The sequence below is a fragment of the Saimiri boliviensis genome, chromosome 4, assembly GCF_048565385.1.
Source record: "Saimiri boliviensis isolate mSaiBol1 chromosome 4, mSaiBol1.pri, whole genome shotgun sequence".
Lineage (NCBI taxonomy): Eukaryota > Metazoa > Chordata > Mammalia > Primates > Cebidae > Saimiri > Saimiri boliviensis.
In genome coordinates this window covers 72018171-72037966 of record NC_133452.1, presented here as the reverse complement: position 1 = coordinate 72037966, position 19796 = coordinate 72018171, and the positions used below count along the sequence as shown (strand labels likewise).

General features: G+C 34.3%; 1 protein-coding gene across 1 annotated transcript in view; it reads right to left on the bottom strand.

Annotated features, from left to right (window-relative positions):
- MMS22L (MMS22 like, DNA repair protein) overlaps positions 1-19796 on the bottom strand; it is a 141520-nt gene that overhangs the window by 16836 nt on the left and 104888 nt on the right. Inside the window, exons 16-21 of the mRNA XM_039467936.2 lie at positions 18054-18204; positions 15957-16108; positions 14946-15088; positions 9683-9842; positions 4412-4581; positions 1304-1509 (exon numbers count right to left, since the gene is read on the bottom strand). Of these exons, the coding sequence (XP_039323870.1) occupies positions 1304-1509; positions 4412-4581; positions 9683-9842; positions 14946-15088; positions 15957-16108; positions 18054-18204 (982 nt within the window). The remainder of the gene's footprint in view (positions 1-1303; positions 1510-4411; positions 4582-9682; positions 9843-14945; positions 15089-15956; positions 16109-18053; positions 18205-19796) is intronic.

Genomic DNA, 19796 nt, shown 5'->3' with positions numbered 1-19796 from the left:
TCACAGAGAGGTAAGGAGCATGAAATTTATTTCACAGGCAAAAAAGATATTGTAGGTTTAATGCCAGGGAAGTTTCCTAATGAAAGAGTATTTTAGAAAAAGTAATCTGGGGGCATTGTTTAGGCTGGACTAGAAGAAAAGACTAGAGATGCAGAAAGCAGTTAGGAGATTCTGACAATAGTCTAGGTGTAATTAAGGGAAAAGAAATAGAAAAAGGAGGACAGGATTGCCAAAGGATGGGCAAGGATAAGAAGCAAAGAAAAAGCTTCCAAACCTGAGTAACAGGATATTAGGAACTCAAAAAGACGAGAGGGGAAACAGATTTTAGGCGGAATTCTATAATGAGAGGTAACAATATTATTGGGTCATTAAAAAATGGAGAAAACCAATACTAGATAAGAATAACATATATCAACACAGCATCTTAAAGTTTAAAAACGAATTCCGTATAAAAATAAATACCACATGAAGATAAGACAAAACATTTTTTATTACTGAACTTTCTTATCTTAAAGTTAAAGGATATGGAGTTAGTAGAAAATTTAAGAAGTTTCATTTTTCGTTTGCTTAATAAAACTGAATTAAGTATAACAAAATAAGACTTCAGAGTACTTCATTTCCAATATTAGCATTCATTTTTTCACTTAATTATCTTTATAAAATATAATTACTATATTTTATTTTATTTTTTTGAGGTGGTGTCTTGCTCTGTTGCCCAGGCTGGAGTGTAGTGGTGCAACATCAGCTCACTGCAACCTCTGCCTCCCGGGTTCAAGCAATTCACCTGCCTCAGCCTCCTGAGTAGTTTGGGTTAGAGGCATCCGCCACCATGCCCAGCTAATTTTTTTTGCATTTTTAGTAGAGACTGGGTTTACCCATGTTGGCCAGGCTATTCTTGAACTCCTGACCTCAAGTGATCTGCCTGCCTCTGCATCCCAAAGTGCTGGGATTACAGGTATGAGCCACCACACCCAGTCAACTATAATTACTGTGTTTTATACAGTATCAAATAGAACTATTGTTTATCTGATGAAACACTAAAAAGCAAAAATGTATCTCTAGGACATATATAAGAAAGGTAATAGCTACATAGAGAAAAGAGAAGCAATTTAAAGAGCATTGTCTTAGGGTTCATAAGCAAATGTCATTTTAATAAATTCTTGGATAATGCTTCTTAAGAAAAAAAAGACTCTGAACTATCAGTATCCTAAGGGTTGCCAACATTTTTGAAATGCCACTTTATCATTTTTTAATAGAGATTAAATATTTGAACATACCACCTATATTTAATATTTAGATGTACCTTATGACTTGTACAATGCATTTCTTTAGAGATGATATTGGTGGAACAATGGCTGTGTTTCTCAAAGCCAACAAAACAGGATGTTGTCCAAGATCTGAAACGTATGGTGAAGCTGGAAGAAATCGCCCAATATACTGCTCAATAACATTCCCTAGCAATTGATTCAAATAGGCATTTGGATTTTGAGACAGACAAGACACCATGCCCTGCGAGGAAAAAAAGTAAGAAATACTAAGAGGTAAAGTTTCAAAAAACAAACAATATTTAGATACTAATGCAGTCCCAGCATTAATATTCAGGTGAGAACATAACAATCAAAAAGGATACCTCATGGAATCAATAGATAACATACATATGAACTGCCAAGGAGTTAAGCCTGGGTAATAAGTATGATATGGTACCTAAGCATGCATGCCTTTGAGGCATGAACAAAGGAAGCAGGGGAGAAGTGCAGGACGACAAACGCAGATTCTTTGTCCTCTAATAGTTAGAAAACTTGAACAGCTGGTTCATCAACTAAATTTACATGTAGTTACAAAGTTATAAAACATCTTTAGGTCATTTTTTTTCTACGTACTGGTTATTTTGTCTAAGACTATAATACAATTTTTGCTAAAAGTCTTTTATACTAAAAATGTTATAATTTTTTAAGTGATAACAAGGGTAAAGAATATGGAAATTAAGACTTAGAATAACAATTTACTTAGTTTTCCTATATCAGGCACTGTGCTGTGTGCTTTATATTCATGATTTCATTTAAATTTCTCAAAAAAACCATTGAGTTAGTAATATTGTGTCTCCATTATACAGTCAGGATAACTAAGATTTAAAGAAGTAAAGAGTTTAATAAAGTCACACAGAATTGTTGACATCTTATTGCATGTCTGTTTTATCTCTTCCATTTGTATAGCAGTTAACAAAATACTTTCATATATATTACAGTATGTACTACTTAAACAATTAAACCAATATCCTGAGAGGAAAGACTGTTTTCTGCTAGTACTACTAAATATTAAGTGCTACTAAATACAGATAATCACCAACACAACAATATATTATATTCTAAAAGTTAACTCTTAATTTGGTACTTGGTGATTCACAATATGTTTTCCCAGATAAATAATTTAAAATGTTTGAAGTCTCCATTTTAGTCGTAAATGGGTATTTACCCAATAAGAAATTCTGAAATTTTATTTGTAATGAAAAATAGCATACACCAAATATGTAAAACTGTTAAAACTGTACCACATAAACAATGGAAAAAATCAAACAATGAACCCCCACAACCCACCTGCCACCACCAACTCTGTTTCTACATTAAATTAGAAGATGAAGTAATAAATGAATATTTTCATTACATTCCAAAGAGAGCTAGGTACCATGAAGAAATTAAAGGTATAGCTTCAGTTCAGCCAAACTGATTATACACCAAATTTTTAAATTTACCACTTAAAAAGCTTATGAGAATTCTTATGAAATGAACTGTTTGGGTTTAAGAGGAACAAACATGGCATTTTCTCACTCATAAGTGGGTGTTGAACAATGAGAACAGATAGACTCAGGGAGGGGAACATCACACACTGGGGTCTGTTGGGGGGTGTGGGGGATAGGGGAGGGATAGCAGGGGGTGGGGAGATTGGAGAAGGATAACATTAGGAGAAATACCTAATCTAGGTGACGGGGGGGGATAGTTGCAGCAAACTACCATGGCATGTGTCTAACTATGTAACAATCCTGCATGATCTGCACATGTACCCTAGAACTTAAAGTATAATAATAATAAAAAAATTGGAAAAAAAAATAAAAAAGAGGACCACATGGAAGAAACATTCCAGACTCTCCTGCTGCCCACCACTCCCCTCTATTCATCTCTCCCTCTGTGAGACTGGCAGTTCAAGCTGTGCTGTGGCTGTCTTCCCTTTTTATCTTTCTGCTAGATGATACATTGAACTTTGTATTAAATGCTATTATGAACAGAAATTAGAGGGACAACTTAAAACTTCTCAGAAATCTTAAAACTCTGTTAAGAAATGTATATTTTGAAAAGAGACTGTTACCTAATCAAAATCCATTTTCGCCTTCCTCCTCAGCTTCCCTTATTGGACCTCAAATTAAAAAGCAAAGTATACCTACAGCCTCATTCTTTCCTGAATGGCAGATCAGTATTTCCAACTCTCTATCTCACACTAAAGCTGCTCAGAAACCAATCCTTACCTTCATTCTGGCAACTCCAGGATTTCCCGTTAGTAAGCAGAACTACTATCTACGCAGGCAGCCACTCTAGAATCTAGGAAGTATTTCATTTCTTTGAGTTCCTCCACAACACTCACTTAGCAAATACTCTTAATCACAGCTCCCAAATGTTTTGAAACCTGCTCTATGGGCTTCATTTCCACTGCCTTAGGTCAAAACCTTCTGACAATATGTGGATTATTACAATGAACTAGTCATCACTACTTTCCAAAACCTCCATACCAACTATCTTACATGTTGCCACCAGAATCATCTTTCTAAAATATAAATATCATTATGTCACTTCCACTTTTCTGCTCCAAATTCATCAGGTCCCCATGTAAAAGATCAAGTCCAAACTTCTTAGGATAGAATAGAAAGCCCTCCATTATATGGCTCCTCCCATATGAATCTCCAGCCACAACAGAACCATGTGCTTTTCCCCAGTGTGTCATAATTTCTTAAAGCTCATGTCCTTGTACATGCTGCTGCTTCCGAAATGAAAAGCCCTCCAACTTCTACCCATTTTGCACTTTTACACCTGATGTCCTCTACAGTGTATTCCCTTATATCTCCTCACCCCAGTCTGACTGATTGATGAGGTCTGAAAAAACAAACAAACAAACAAACAAACGGAGCACACTACCATGTCTGTGCTTGTCTACTTTCTCTCTCAACTTTAAGCTCCTCTCCTTTTTCGTTTTTGTTTCCAAAGCCAAACATAAAAGTAATTTAAAATATGCTCAACAAATGTGCCACACAAGCACTTTAGATTATCATATATGGTTTTTAAATCTACATTTGGTAAAATAAACTATGTTTTTAAGGCAAAGTTTCCATTTTTTTCAAACTTAGAAGTAACTGCACATACTATACCTGGAGATACAAAGGAAGACTTTTCTGAATTGCAGAAAACATAGGTGCAGGCAGTTCCTTCCCTTGCTGTAATACTGTATGTGGCAGCAGTAAACAATCTATGATCCGGAAAAGTAATTTTTGGGCTTTAGAGGTGGCAAAGATTTGTGCCCATGATTTCACAAGAATTCCTAACAAAGAAGAGAAGTAACAGTAGTCGTGGTTATCGTCTGACCAGAACATTTTGTCATTTAATTAAAAAATTTGTACTGAAAGCAGATGAGACTAAATTAAAATAGGGAATAGGAAGAAACATATATTAGAAGTAAAAAATACTTATGTCAATTTATATATTTCACCAAAGAGACAAATTTTTCTTACAGTTCTGGGCCAAGAAAAACATACATTTTCTGAGCAAGTGGCATTTAATAGATACACAGGTTAAGTATCCCTAATCTGAAAATATAAAATCTGAAATGGCCCACAACCAAAAATTTTGTGAGTGCCAACATGATGCTCAAAAGAAATGCTCATTAGAATATTTTAAATTTCACACTGTTGGATTAGGGTGCTCAACTGGATAAGTAAACTGCAAGTATTCCAAAATTGAAAAATATCTAAACTCCAAAATACTTCTGGTCCCAAGAATTTCAGATAAGGGCTATTCAACCTGTTTACACTCACACACACAGTGGAATGTATTTATACATTATGTGGCTACATAGACTGAATATTGAAATTATTCAGATTTCCTTATTTGCTTTCCCTCTGGGTTGGTAGGATGCCCAGGTGCAAATTAGCAATCCACCTTTTAAAGACTACTGTAGGATTATACATTATAGTTTTTTATGTACACTAATTTTCCCTAGGCTTCATCATAAAACTTTACATTTATTTTCTTGGTACCCCTATTTCTTTATATTTTAATCTAACATATAATTTTATAAGTGGCCTTAATCCAGTTTGCAACAAGAAGTATAACTAAAGTTAACTGTTAAAATAGGGAAAATAGGATTAACCTACATGAATTTCAGTTAACCTTCATAAACTTCAGTTTTTATATATTTCAATTATTTAATATAAAGGAACAGAATTTTAATTCTGAATGAAGGAAACAGCCTTCTTTGCTACCTAAAATATATTATGGCTTCCTTGGTGCTAGAAGTCTATCAATTGCCACATCTCATGATAATAAAACTTAACAAACAAGCACCTTTTGTTTAATAAAGTAATTAGGAGCAGACATATAATTCCCATTAAGATATATTATTGGTATTGAGGTCTACTTTCTGAAAAGTAAATTCAAAACAGATTAAGTTCTTATCCAAAAAGCACAGTGGTACGCCTACTGCATATAAGCAAAAAAGAAAGTCATTTCTAACAAACAAAAAGTTTAAAATTTAAGCTCTGAGGGAAAACAAAAATATGCTCATGGAAGAGTATATTAATGTTAAAGAAAAAACTCAACCAACGATCACTTCGAAAAACAACAAACAACAATGTTGTTCTTCTGTTATAAAAGGAAGTACAATAATCAATCACAAACATAATGTTCACTTAGCAAAATTTTAAATAATGCTGGATTGCTCCTCATTTCTTCAATTGGCAGAAAATTTTCAGTATGACAGCAATATAAGAAGAACTTATATTCTAATAACATAATATACTCGTAAGGGGAACTGCTATCACCACTGGCATATGAAATGATTCCTATTACTCTCAGGTGGCATACAGGGATGTTTCACTTTCTACAGTTTTAATTACCCATGGCATAGGGCACCACATGGTACAGTTTAGTTACCTGTGGTATAGGGTACCAATAAGATAGTCTGAGGGGCCAGGGAGAGGCAGGGGGAGAGAAAACATTCACATAACTTTTATTACAGTCTACTGTTAAAATTGTTTTATTAATATTATTTTAGTTATTATTGTTAAATTTTATTGTGTCTTATTTATGAATTAAACCTTATCATAAGTATGTATGTACAGGCAAAAACACAGCATACATAGAATTGGTACTACGTGTGGTTTCAGGCATCCACTAGTGGTACTGAAACATATCCCCATGAGTAAGGGGAAACTACTGTATTTCATTTTCTGCAACAGTTAAAACACTTTGCTGAAGACTTTATAAATAGTTTATATAAGGTGTTTACTGTTTGCTATCAGATGCCTACTTTTTAGGTTTCAGCAACAAATATTTGTATGTGTTTGTGTGAGCGTTATTAAAAATGCAAAATAGAAATATAAAAAGATTTTTAAAGTAAAAAACTGGGAAAGGCTTAAATACAGTACTTTTGTAAAAACCCAAGTTTTTTTCTTTTCCTGGCTATATATTATTTATGAATAAAACCAAGAATATTTTAAAAATTAATACAATATCCCCATTCAATGATAACCACTACACAAGTTCGAGTATTCACTTATTTTCTATCCTCTTGTATTTTCTACCCTACTTATTTTACTTATTTTCTACCCTACGTAAGAATTGGGATCACTACAATATACACTTTAAAATCTTGATCATTAGAATGTAATTCTGCTCATTTAAGAACATTAAAGGCTGCGTACAGTGTCTCGCACCTGTAATCCCAGCACTTTGGGAGGCTGAGGCAGGCAGGTTGTTTGAGCTCAGAAGTTCAAGATCAGCCTGGGCAACACAGTCAGACCCTTTCTGTACAAAAAATACAAAAATTAACCAGGCATGGTGTTGCACATCTACAGTCTCAGTCTCAGCTACTCAGGAAACTGAGGCACGAGAATTGCTTGAACCAAGAGGCAGTGGTTGCGGTGAGCTAAGATCACACTACTGCACACCAGCCTGGGCGACGGAGTGAGACTCTGTCTCAAAAACAACAACAAAGAAAAGTACGCACGTGCGCGCGCACACACACACACACACACACACACACACACACACACACCCTTTAAAAAATGTATTATGGGCCGGGCGCGGTGGCTCAAGCCTGTAATCCCAGCACTTTGGGAGGCCGAGGCGGGTGGATCACAAGGTCGAGAGATCGAGACCAACCTGGTCAACATGGTGAAACCCCGTCTCTACTAAAAATACAAAAAATTAGCTGGGCATGGTGGCGCGTGCCTATAATCCCAGCTACTCAGGAGGCTGAGGCAGGAGAATTGCCTGAACCCAGGAGGCGGAGGTTGCGGTGAGCCGAGATCGTGCCATTGCACTCCAGCCTGGGTAACAAGAGCGAAACTCCGTCTCAAAAAAAAAAAAAAAAAAAAATGTATTATGTACTATTGCTAGGTTAAGAAAGTTATTATATTCCAAACACATTTATATAGTATACACTATTTCCTACTTCGAAGCTCTTTAACTAATGTATCCCTAACTACCCATCCAGCACCTGATACGTGTTTTTAATGTATCCCTAACTCCCAATCTAGTGCCTGATACATAGTAAGTGTTCAAAATGAGCAAAATTACATGAAAATGAGAATTAAAAATTCAAAAGATATGGCCACTACAAGTTTGAAATATCATAGGGGCATGTCAAGTACACAATTATTGTAACAAATGGCAAACTATAAATAATACCACAAGAAAAGGGCAGATGAAGTGCAATCAGAGAGATAATCAAGTCTACTTGGGAATGTGGGAAAGGTGGGGAAATTTGTGGTTGCCACTGAAGGGTCATGACTTGAATTTCAATTACAAAGCAAAATGGAGAAGAATGACCAAAGAGATAGGGATGACTGAAAGTTTCATACATAGAAACAGAAAACTATGAGATATGAAGAATGAGAAAAACAAAACAAAACAAAATCTATAGAGAAGTTGATATTACTGATGAATTCATCCTGCCTTTTCAGAAATTATTGAGCTACAATTAAAATCACAGATGTCTTCTCCTTAATATGAAGGGTGACTTCATCAACAGTTCTGTGCCTTTCACTAGCAGTCTTGCAACCTCGTAAGTGAACAGCTGAGGTGTCCCCAGTTAGGAACTGTCAAGGTACATAAAGTACAATATTTTAGTGGTTAACTCCTTCCCTCAAATGGTTATGCTATCCCAACCCACAACACACTATAAAACTCCTTGGAACTCTCCAAAGTTTATACTTTGCTCTTTCTTTGTTTTATTCTAAATCTTTAACATAAAGAAATCATTAAGTTATCTGTCCTAATTTCTAACAAATAAATGGGCAACACTGTAGCAATATACTCTTCCCAATCTTTGAGACCTAGAAAAAAGGAAAGAATACAGCTCTGCCATTGAATCAAAAATCAACAAGGCAGCAAAACAAAGTCCTCGCTTTTTCCTAAGTAGACTTTTGCCCCAAATCTATAACAGATATTTAGCTTGGCAAAAATCTAAATCTGGAAACAGAAAACTTTTTTAGACATTAATAAATTATAAGCATGAATGCCAATATACTTATTAATCTGTATTTTACTGTTAAACTTACAATAAATTCTCACTTCTATTTTTCTCTAAAATTAAGATGCCTGAATTGCTATAGCTTTTACCATAATTTACATCCTCCACATTTACACATTTTCACATTCTCCTTTATCTTTCACAACAAAGATAAAAGGTTTCAGACAGCCAGAATCAGGCTTATTCATACATTCATAAGATTAAAGGGAACAGATATAAGGTTTTGACCACAGAGAAATTAAAAAATCCCCCAAACTTAAATTCAATATAAAAACTTCTTAAAAAAACTTTCTCATTGACCTTTATCCAATTCCTAGTTTTGGTTAGTGGGCACCATGGTTTTAATAAATAAAGATATATTAATTACTGACTTCATAAAGAAAGATAAACTCCATTGTTATAGAACAGGCACAGAAAAAAGATCACTTTTTGAAAAGAGAAGAGTATTGTGAGAAACAAGATTTGAAGCATAAATATTTTTAGTGCTATATTAAATCCTATCTCCTTCATACAGAGCTGACCATAGAAGTAGTTGTAAGCAACAGTTTTCTGATGTTTTAAATTCTAACAGTAGATCAGCATTTTTTTTTTTTTAAAGGTCCTGGTTATTCAAGTATTGAAATGTGACTCATGATACTCTACTGGAATCAACTGGTGCTAGCATATTTTCTGTATTGATCATAATTTTAATTTTAATACAATCAAAAGTATTGAAAAGACATAGAGCAAGAAGGTCAACATGAATTATTTTAAGCTAAATCACTGCATTTCAGATAACTCTTATGGATTGTATGGAGAGTAGTGATTTAGTCAATATTCCTATCCATCATGATAGTATAGGCTCAACATAAGGAAATGTTATTAGCAAAATAATGTCAGGAATACATACCCATCATTCTGTAAGTGAGCTGTAGCCCTGCACTGAGAACTTTTTTTCCCAAATAAGGCTTAATATATTTTAGTATGTCACCAAGGTATTCCAAGGACTTTGTGACCATGGCAGATTTATCAGAATGTGTCTGAAGAGTCCCGTAAGTTATGCCAACAGCCTATTAATAAAGAAAAACATTAAGTAACTTTACAAGTTTTATACCATAAAGATTTAGAACATAAAGATAATTCTTCTCTCTTTTTCTACACCCATAACCATAGCCATTTACATTTAAGCCTTCATTTGTAATCTTCCAATAAAGATTCATAGCAATTAAAATAAAGGTAAAAATAATTAAGTATTGTCTTTTATTATTAAAATAAAGGTTAAAGGAAGAATTTTTAAAAACTCACCAATAACTACTTATAGAAGGGACAACTTAGTAAAACATCAGTTAAAAAAAATAACAAAAAACATGAATCTGATATACACGTACCTTGTAACTAAATCACATCATGACTTCCAAATAGGTTGGCTCAACACATTTCCCAGTATATGACTAGGAATTCAAAATCCCCAAAATCCCCTACAAGGAATACCTATAAGTAATGCCAAATTTTTACAAGTAAAACCTCTAAAAAGTTCAGCTTTATGATATGAATTAACTTTTCTTCCTAGAATTTTATGAGCTATCTGATGCCAACCTAACATCTCAGGAAAAAAAAAAAATGATTGGGCAGAGAAAGTAGAGATAGCAAAATGGAGAAGCAGTAGAGAGAAATGTGAGGAGAGTTAGTAAGAGAAGAATAGAGACGTGAGAAAAACAGTAAAGGAAATAAATAAGAGAATTGAGGAAAGGTGAGAATAAGCAAGTGGTGAAAGGTCACAAAAGAACCAAGAGAAGACTGGCTAGAGATGGGTTAGAAAGTTTAAGGAAAGTGGCTGGGCATGGTGGCTCACACCTGTAATCCCAGCACTTTGGGAGGCCGAGGTGGGCGGATCATGAGGTCAAGACCATCTGGCCAACATGGTGAAACCCCTTCTCTACTAAAAATACAAAAATTAGCTAAGCGTGGTATCATGTGCCTGTAGTCCCAGCTACTTGGGAGGCTGAAGCAGGAGAATCACTTGAACCAGGAAGGCAGAGGTTGCAGTGAGCCAAGATCACCCTACTGGACTTCCAGCCTGGCAACAGAGCAAGACTCTGTCTTAAGAACAAAGAAAGTTTAAGAAGTAAAATTTTCAAACAATTTTTGAGAACTTATCATGAATTGCAGTGATGCAAATTGGACTATGAATGGCACGAATACACACAGTTCTATGGGTTTTCTTCTCCAGTACTCAGCGTGTAAGACAAAGGATAGAGAGCAGGCGGTTGCAATGAGCCAGGGCTGAGGGTTTGTAGGTGTGACCAAAAGAAAAAAGATCCAAGATTGTAAGAATGTTGATAAGAGTAGTTGAAGTAAGGCCCCAAGGAGTCTAATTATGGTTTATAGGGAAGGAAGTGAGGTCTTGGGAGAATGTTGTACTGGGTTAAAAGGGAGGGGAAGGTCACAATGTGGTCACTCATGAGCTGGAGGGACATGTGATGGTCAAAGAGCTTTCAGATACTTCAAGAGATTACACTGCTCTAGTCATGGAAGTGGATGGATGAAGTAGGGCAGAAGTAAAGACTACTTCTTTCACTGAAATACTGAAAGAGTACTAGAGAAGCTTTGAAATGGAAGCTTAATAGAAGTTATCCATGGTGACATTAAAGTTGGACATGTTGACAACAAAATGGAAAATGGAAAAAAAGAAAAGGAACTCAGTGAACCTGAATGACTGACTATGAGATCAGCAGATGCGAGTAAGAGATAAACTTGACTAATTCTCTTCTTCTTCTCTATTTAGCTCTCTGCCCTTTGTTTCCTATACTTCTTTCTCTTGATTTGATGTTCTCAAACTCTTTGGTCTCAGTTCCCTTTTCCACACTTAAAAATTGAGGACCTTGAAGAGCTTTTCCTTGTTTGGGTTATATCTATCAATATTTATGATATTAGAAAATTTTATTTACTAATTCACTGAAAAATCATAATGAACATTACATATAAGTAACATATTTTAGTGAAAGATTATTTTCCAAACAAAAAACATTAGTGAGAAAAGCAGTATTTTAAAACATTTTTACAAATCTCTTTTATGTCTGACTTAAATAAAAGACAGTTCAATTCTATCTGCTTCTGGATATGATTTATTGTGGTATGTATCAGACAAAGACAATACAACCTCAAAAATATATGTGGCTAGAAGAGGAAGAAATATTTTGAAAAATTTTTCACATAACCGTGTGAATTCCTCTTTGCTATTTTATCAAAACTTGAAAAGTGGTATTTTTTACAGATTAGTTGTAACTAAATCATGGAGTAGGAAATGATGTCAATGAACATTTCATACTCTGTTACATTAAAAAAACCATTGGTCTATCTTGTATTTGGAGTGAATCTTTTACACTCATGAATGCTTTTTAACAAGCCTGTATTCATCATCTGGAAAATTGTGTTTCACTGAGTTATACAACTTCCCAATGTTGACACACTTCATTATTTATATCAGGAAAAAAAATCACATCTGTTAGTACCACCACCATTCTTATCAGAAAATAAGTATCGGGAAGCTCTCAAGATCATGATGGCAAATACAAGTTTCTGAAAATTTTAATTTTCTTGAAAGCTTGAATTATATTATTAGCAACAAATACTGTCAGTTGTTTGCTTTGAAGTGATAGGCTCACTTCATTCATTTTTTGAGAAAATATCTGCCAAATAGCCAAATCTGAATAACCATACTGTGTCAGTTGTTCTTTTAAGATAAAAGCAGTCCGTTCAGCTTGCAACTCAAATAATCACACAAGTGCTTTTCATTTAGACAACCACATTGCTTTGGTATGCAGCAAAAGTGCTTTAAGTGCACTTCGCACTGTCATTCACAGAATACTAAAGGTACATGTACTCAAGAGTCAAAATGTAATAAAATAAATAATTTTACTGCTTCATTAAAGATATTCTTAAGTGAAACTGGCTTTTTCTTCTGTAAATGCATAGCAGTATAAATTATAATGACTACCAGTATAATCTTGGTCTACAGTGTTGATTCATGCAAGAGATTTTACACTATTTGTGCAAATGTCAATACAGTTTTGAGCAGGTGGTATCAGTAACTCCCAGGGTAGACTACACTTCTGAATACAAACACCTTAGACTTCTCAATATTTTTCTATGCTTAGGCTTAACTTCCCTAGACTAAAAGACATGCATTTCTCAGTACCTTGATTGTAACGACTTATATGTCACACTATCATTTCTATGCAGAAAAGAGTTAATATAGCAGACCCAAGACTGCTACTCTAAATGTCCTGTTTGCAAGCCTGGCCCTTGGCTGGTATTTGGGGCCTTAGATTTTGAAAAGCTTCCTACAATTCCTTGATCCTAAACAGTCTATGCAAACACTATGGTTTTTGCTGAATACCTGCTTTCCTTCTGGAACTGGAATTCTCTAAGTGTGAGGCAAAGAGGGCATATGTGACTAGTCCCCAATAATAACCACGGACAGAGTCGCTAAGGAGCTTCCCCAGCAGACAGTATTTCACATCTTGCTACAATTCCTTGCTGGAAGAATGAAGCATATCCTATGTAATTTGTCTTGGAAGCTATGCCTGGTTTCTTCAGACTATTCCTCATGCATCTTTTCCTTTTGCTGATTATTCTTTGCATCCCTCTGTTAACAAGTCACAGCTGTGAATACAACTATATGCTAAGTCCTGTGAATCACAGAACCTAAATCACGATGTTCCTATTTCTCCTTAAGGTATCGTCACTCTTTTAGTCAATCACAGAATTTATTTCATATCCATTTAGAAATCACATAACAATTCAATCTCTAATTCTTTCTAAACCTCCCTAATTTTTGGTCAATAGTTCTCTGCATCTTTAATCTATACTACTATTACTAATTTTCATTAAACAAAATATTTAACCAAATCACATCTACTAAAAACTTATGAAGCTTTCACAATCTTCACAGGATAAAATCCAAACTTCTTATACCAAAATACTTTAAATTCTTTACCTACTGATTGATCTGTCAACCAACTGGCACTTAGTATATAATGGCTTATGTTATTATTTTAGTCTTTGTGTATACCTTGTATACACAGAGAAGTAAAGGCTTCCTGACATAAAGAACAACTTCTCTAGGTTTTTCAAATCCCTATGAAGTTCTAGAATAATGTTATCTAGCATTCAGTAAAAAACTCATTTTCTTAGTGGTGAAGGAACAATTAATTTGAACTACATGAAAATCATCAATAAAGAACTTGATTTCCAGCTCCATTTCTGATCCATTATTGCTCCTAGCACACCACAGGCGTTTAATTGCAGGTTCAGATCCAATCAACTACTAAACAAGGGTCTCAAAAGAAATGTGTATTTTACATCTGCATTTACTATTATCAAATATTTTTAGAGATTGTATGACATCTCGAATTACTGTACAATTGTACTTTAACTTAACAGAAACCAGTGGAAGAATTAACATTTATGGAAAGAGCTTATTGGTTTTAATTATTTTCATGGCAGCTAATACTGACCACTCTGTGGGAAAATAAACCAACTTCTACAACGAATAGCTTAAAAAAGACACTAATCTGAACACATTAACAACTTCAACTAGATTTGTAAAACAAACAAACACTCTCACATAGATAAATTTCTGTAAAATTAATAATTAAAAATAAATTTTTGAATGGTACTACTTATGGAGACAAAAAACAAATAGATTGGATTTTAATGCTCCAACTATACTATCATATGAAGTAGATGGTGCTTATGCCTACTGTTCGCTACAGGGTGATAAACATTAAGGCAAGAGTATTATGGACCGTTTACAGGGATATTCAGTTCTCAAGCATCTGAAGAATGCAGCTGTCCAGCAACTGTGCCAATATTCCTACAATTTAGATTAGTCTTAGAGTAGTTTTTATGTGGTATTCTTTAGTTTTATTATTCTTCATTAATGTAATTTTTCTGCTGTCCTTAAGTGTGAATTGTACAATACCTTAGATTCACATTCTTTTTCCTCCAGACTTTTATAATTGCAAGCAATCAATAATATGATTCAATTCCCAGAGCGCAAATACAATTAAAAAAAAATCCATTTTATAGAAAAGCTTTAAGAATACTTCAGGTTTTCTGAAAATTAACTGTAATTAATCTGGACAACTATACTAATAAATGAAAAATACCTCAAAGAATCGAATGAGTGCTTTTTTAGGGTCTTCTGAGATGGATAAATATTCAACTTGGGCCTTTGAGAAAATACTCTTTATTTCTGAGAGTTTAAATAGTAACCTTGTCAGTTCAACCAACTGTTCCATGTACTCTTTTTCTGTTAAAATAAAACAGTATTTATTATATAAATTTATATAACATGCTATATACATATACACACACATAAAAAATATATATATAATGTATATATGTGAAGTAATGTAGCAGTCTTCATTTATGACATGCTTTCTTTTAAAATTCAAACTGCCACACAATTAGGGCTTCAAGTTAAATTTTTCTCACTATGAACATGCTTGTCCCAATAGCTATTCATGTAACATCAACTGATATAATAAACTATCAAAGTAAATTTGGAGGATTTTTTCAGGCCAACATTCATGAAATTAACAAGTGGCTATAAACAATAGCTTTGGGAAAAGGCATGTCCTACAGACAACAGAACTGCATGAACATTTTTTTAAAAGTACAAATATCACTCAATGCCTAGTCATAAAGCAGAAGAAAGGCAAAATCTCTAATATAAAATGGGAGAGAATTATTCATAATTGGGTCTTTTTCTTTTTAGGGTGTTCACAGTGTGATATCTGGTTATTTACTTCAGAGTTCTACTTTTTTCATGATCAGTTTCTTTTAAAAAAAAATAGCTTGTCACCTGAGGAGCAAATTTTTGTTCTTGGCTTCCAAGGAAACAAGTTCTTTTATCTTGTACAGCAGAGAATTTTGTCATATATAGTAACAGAAAAAAAAAAAAAAGATGTGTGTGTGTACATATATATATATACACACACATATACCCACCCCCCCCACACACACAAAGGAACAGGCTCCAAAATGAAATAAAGTTCTGCTTGTATTCATAGCCAATACAAATATTTTGTATATTTTCTATTAATTTACATAACAAATGATCTAGATAGCAAATAGCTTTCCATAGATACCTCCATTCTCCCAAAAAGCCTACTTACCAACTGCCTGTTCAAGATTTTTATCTATGAGCAAATCATCAGGTCCAGAGAGGTTTTTTATATACATTTGCAAAACACAACGAATCCATGATCTTACAGTTAAGGCTTGAAAAGATACATTGCCTGAATGAGAAAGTGCTTCACACAATGTGCTGTAAAAACAAATTGACAAATATTTTTAGAACAAAAACAACAATGTTTCCTGAGTATAGAGATTAAGAAGTAAAGAAAAACATTCTAACATCCCCTCAACTCCTTGGCCTCCTTTATTTTTCAGACACACACTCTAATGTAGACATGCATTTTGTTGAAAATGAATACTACAGAGAAACCCAAAAAGGTATGTTAGACAAATATCCTTGCTTTCATTACATTCAGGAAGAAGAGAAAGAGTATGGCTGCCAAGGAAAAGCAAAGGCTTACTATAACTAGCTAGGTGAGATAATAATGAAGGAAATGGCAAGTAGAGCAAAAATCAGTGGCCCTTGGCATAAGTAAACAGAAAAGTGGTCATGAACGTACGCTCTCTCATTATAGAGAGTTGTTACTAAAAATTACCTCACAAGGAATTCCAAAATAACATTTGCCAGTTTTAAAAAATAATTATTTCTATGAAGACAATGGGCTGGCTAAATCTGATTTCTAATCCATTCATTAGTCGGGGTAGAGAGGATGGGGATAGTCTTAACCTAAATATAAAATGTTATGTAAAGTCTAAATATTTTTAAATTTATACAAATCAAAACTCTAAAAATATTGTTTTGAAATACCTTGAATATAAGTTTTCATAAAAAGAAAAGTACACAATGAAGAAGAACACAGACTGGTCATTTATTACCTTATAACTTTCCCAAAGCTATTACACTTTTGCATTTCAGTTTATTCAAATGTTACTAATACACGAACAATATTATTTTTAAAATGAAAATCTTTTCAAATTATTTCGGCAAAAGTGTTTAATACATAATATAAACGTTTATTACTATTAAAGAATTCTTAAACTAGAAGGAATTGTACAAATAATCCAACTGAAGTTGAATTCCCTTACTTTACAACTGAAAGCCCAATGACAAAATGTATACTTAATGATACTGCTTATTGAGCTTCCTTAGGAAAAGACTTAGCTCACCAACTATATCTCTCTTCATTTCCACGGACCAGCAGCTTAGACAAGAACTACATTAAGATGGAGGAAAATAAAATAAATATACAGGTCTAAGTGGACTAAGGTCTCTTAGTCCTCTTGGCAAATGCGTACACATAGCATATATGTACGTTTGTGCTACGGAAGAAGACAGGAAAGAATACGGCTACCAAGGGAAAAGCAAGGGCTTATTCTAACTAGTTAGGTGACATAATAATGAAGGAAGTAGCAAGTGGAATAAAAATCAGTGACCCTTAGAAGAAGTAAACAGAGACGTGGTCATGAACATATGTTCTCTCACTCTACAAGCAGTTGTTGCTAAAAAGAGGACTAAGACGTATTAGGCCTGTATATTTATTTTATTTTCCCTCATCTTGATGTTGTTATTCAAATTTTCCTGATCACTCTATACTACTTCTATTGTAACTTTATTTATTGTATACTTTTTCTACTGAGGTTCCTCAGATCTCTTGTGTAATGTGGCAGGAAATACTTATAGATAAGGAAGACATTGTTCAGGTGATCTTGTTTATGATCTCATGAGTTAACAGTGAAATCTTTAAAAATCTAGCAGTAAAAAAGAAAGCTGTCGTTATATCTAAAACTGTAATAACATACCAGTATCTTACAGATTCAGTAATGATAAATGTGTAATTCCTTTCACAATGGGATGTATAGAAAAGTCACTTAAGGATGATGATAAGGCAGTCTTACAAAAACAGTTTTGAAAGGGCTTAACCAATGCTTTTTTTTAAAGCAGGCCACAAAACATAAGTTGGCTTTCTTACTAATACTACTGTCAAAAGGCTGATATGTCTGAAAGCAAAAACTTAATAAAGTGAGAGTATTATGTAGTAAAGAACACTTCTCATTTGCAAAAATTTTTAGTTTCTCAGGATACTGAACTATCACGGGTTTGCATTAATGTGTATGCCTGAAATAAAAGCACGTACCTATTTTGTAGGAAATGGCTTAAATATCTTGCTACAACTTGAGGACAGATGATATCATCCCAACCAAAAAGTTGAATAATTGATATAACTGGCTGAGGCTGAAAATCTGATGGAGCTGTGCTTGGCATGTCCATTGCTAGCAAAGTAAAGTCTAGATTTAAAATGAGAGAAACTTAAGGTGAGGAATCTTTAAAAACTGTTCTGACCCACACCTCACCCCTGGCCAATTGTATCAATAATAGTGTTGTTTTTTTTTTTATTTTTAAGTACCAAATAATAAAACATCCTATTTAGAAATGTAGATCAATCAAAAAGCCAAACTGAACAAATCATAGAAATTTCTATAGCATCTAGATCTCCAGAAAGGCTGAGAAGAATTTATCTTTGCATTATCGTTACAGATCTATAGTGGCTCCCTCTAATTGCAAATTTTATGCTTGAGGTTTTGGCTAATGTGCCTCCACCATTCAAAAGACCTATTTATACAGTATGTCTAGCAACTAGTCTTCCAAGGAAGCAAATTTACTTGCCATCTGCCATAGATGAACAGTTCATTCTCACCTTAGACACTGGACATTCTCATCTATGAAACAGAGATCTACAATCAATGACACTCCACTTCCTTCAGAACCTATAAAGTCTAGGAACTTGAATTCCTAAGTTAACCATGCTAAACAAATATGTTTTATTTTGTGATTTTTTTTTGGAGGGGGAGTCCATAAACTTAATTTGTTTAATATTAATTTATTTGTCGATACATTATTTATTAAGAACTCCTCCTATGCAGCTTTCTGAAATGGTGGCTATTCTCCCACTCACTGAATACCACTTGATCTACCAATAGGGTGAGGTTACTCCTTGGTCCACATTGCTGTTTCTAGACTATTCTCCCTTCTTCCTCCCTAATATTGCTCACTGCATTTCCTATCATCAAGTTATATTAGTCACTACCTTTGTTGCATTTACCTGCTACTTCCTAGTTCACTTCCTCCTCTCATTCCTTGTAGACTACAGCTCACTATCATGCTCTCCAACAGCACTCCCGTCATAATCTTTTATGATTATTTTTCCCCAGTGCCATTGACTCTTAATTTCTTGAACTCCTCTGCTTCAATGAATCTACCTTCCATTTTACATCAGCCATTTACTCCCTTGGTGATATCCGAGACTTTGGCATTACCAGTAACTACAATCTCTGTAATTTCAATGGTAAAGTACCCCAATTTTTGACTCCAAACTAGCTTTCCAACTCTCCTCTCTCCCCCAACTCCAAAATTCTTTGATTCCATCAGGACCTACATCCCACCGATCCTACAACCGTTTCCACATCCCTCCTTGCCTTCATGCCTTCCCTGTCCCTCTTTAGGAAACCTGACTGCACAGTCCATTATTATTCATTTATACCACCAACTCCCTTGCTCCTTTATTCAGTTGTACTTGCCTAGAAAAATCATCACCTGTTTAATTCCACTTCTTGGCCTTTTCCCCACATGTACCTCCACCTGTACCAGTATTAAACGACTGGAGAAGAATCATGCTGACTGATACCACTTTACATTTATAACTACAAACTTCAAATAGGCTCTTAGAACTGGCCAGCATTCCTACTACATTTCTCTAGTTCATTCAGTCTTTTATTCTCTTAGGGTACAATTGCATATCTTCTCTTCACTCTTCATCAACAGCCAGGACCTTCTGCCTCTTCCTCATTTTCAGCTGATGGACTGCTTACTACTTCACAGA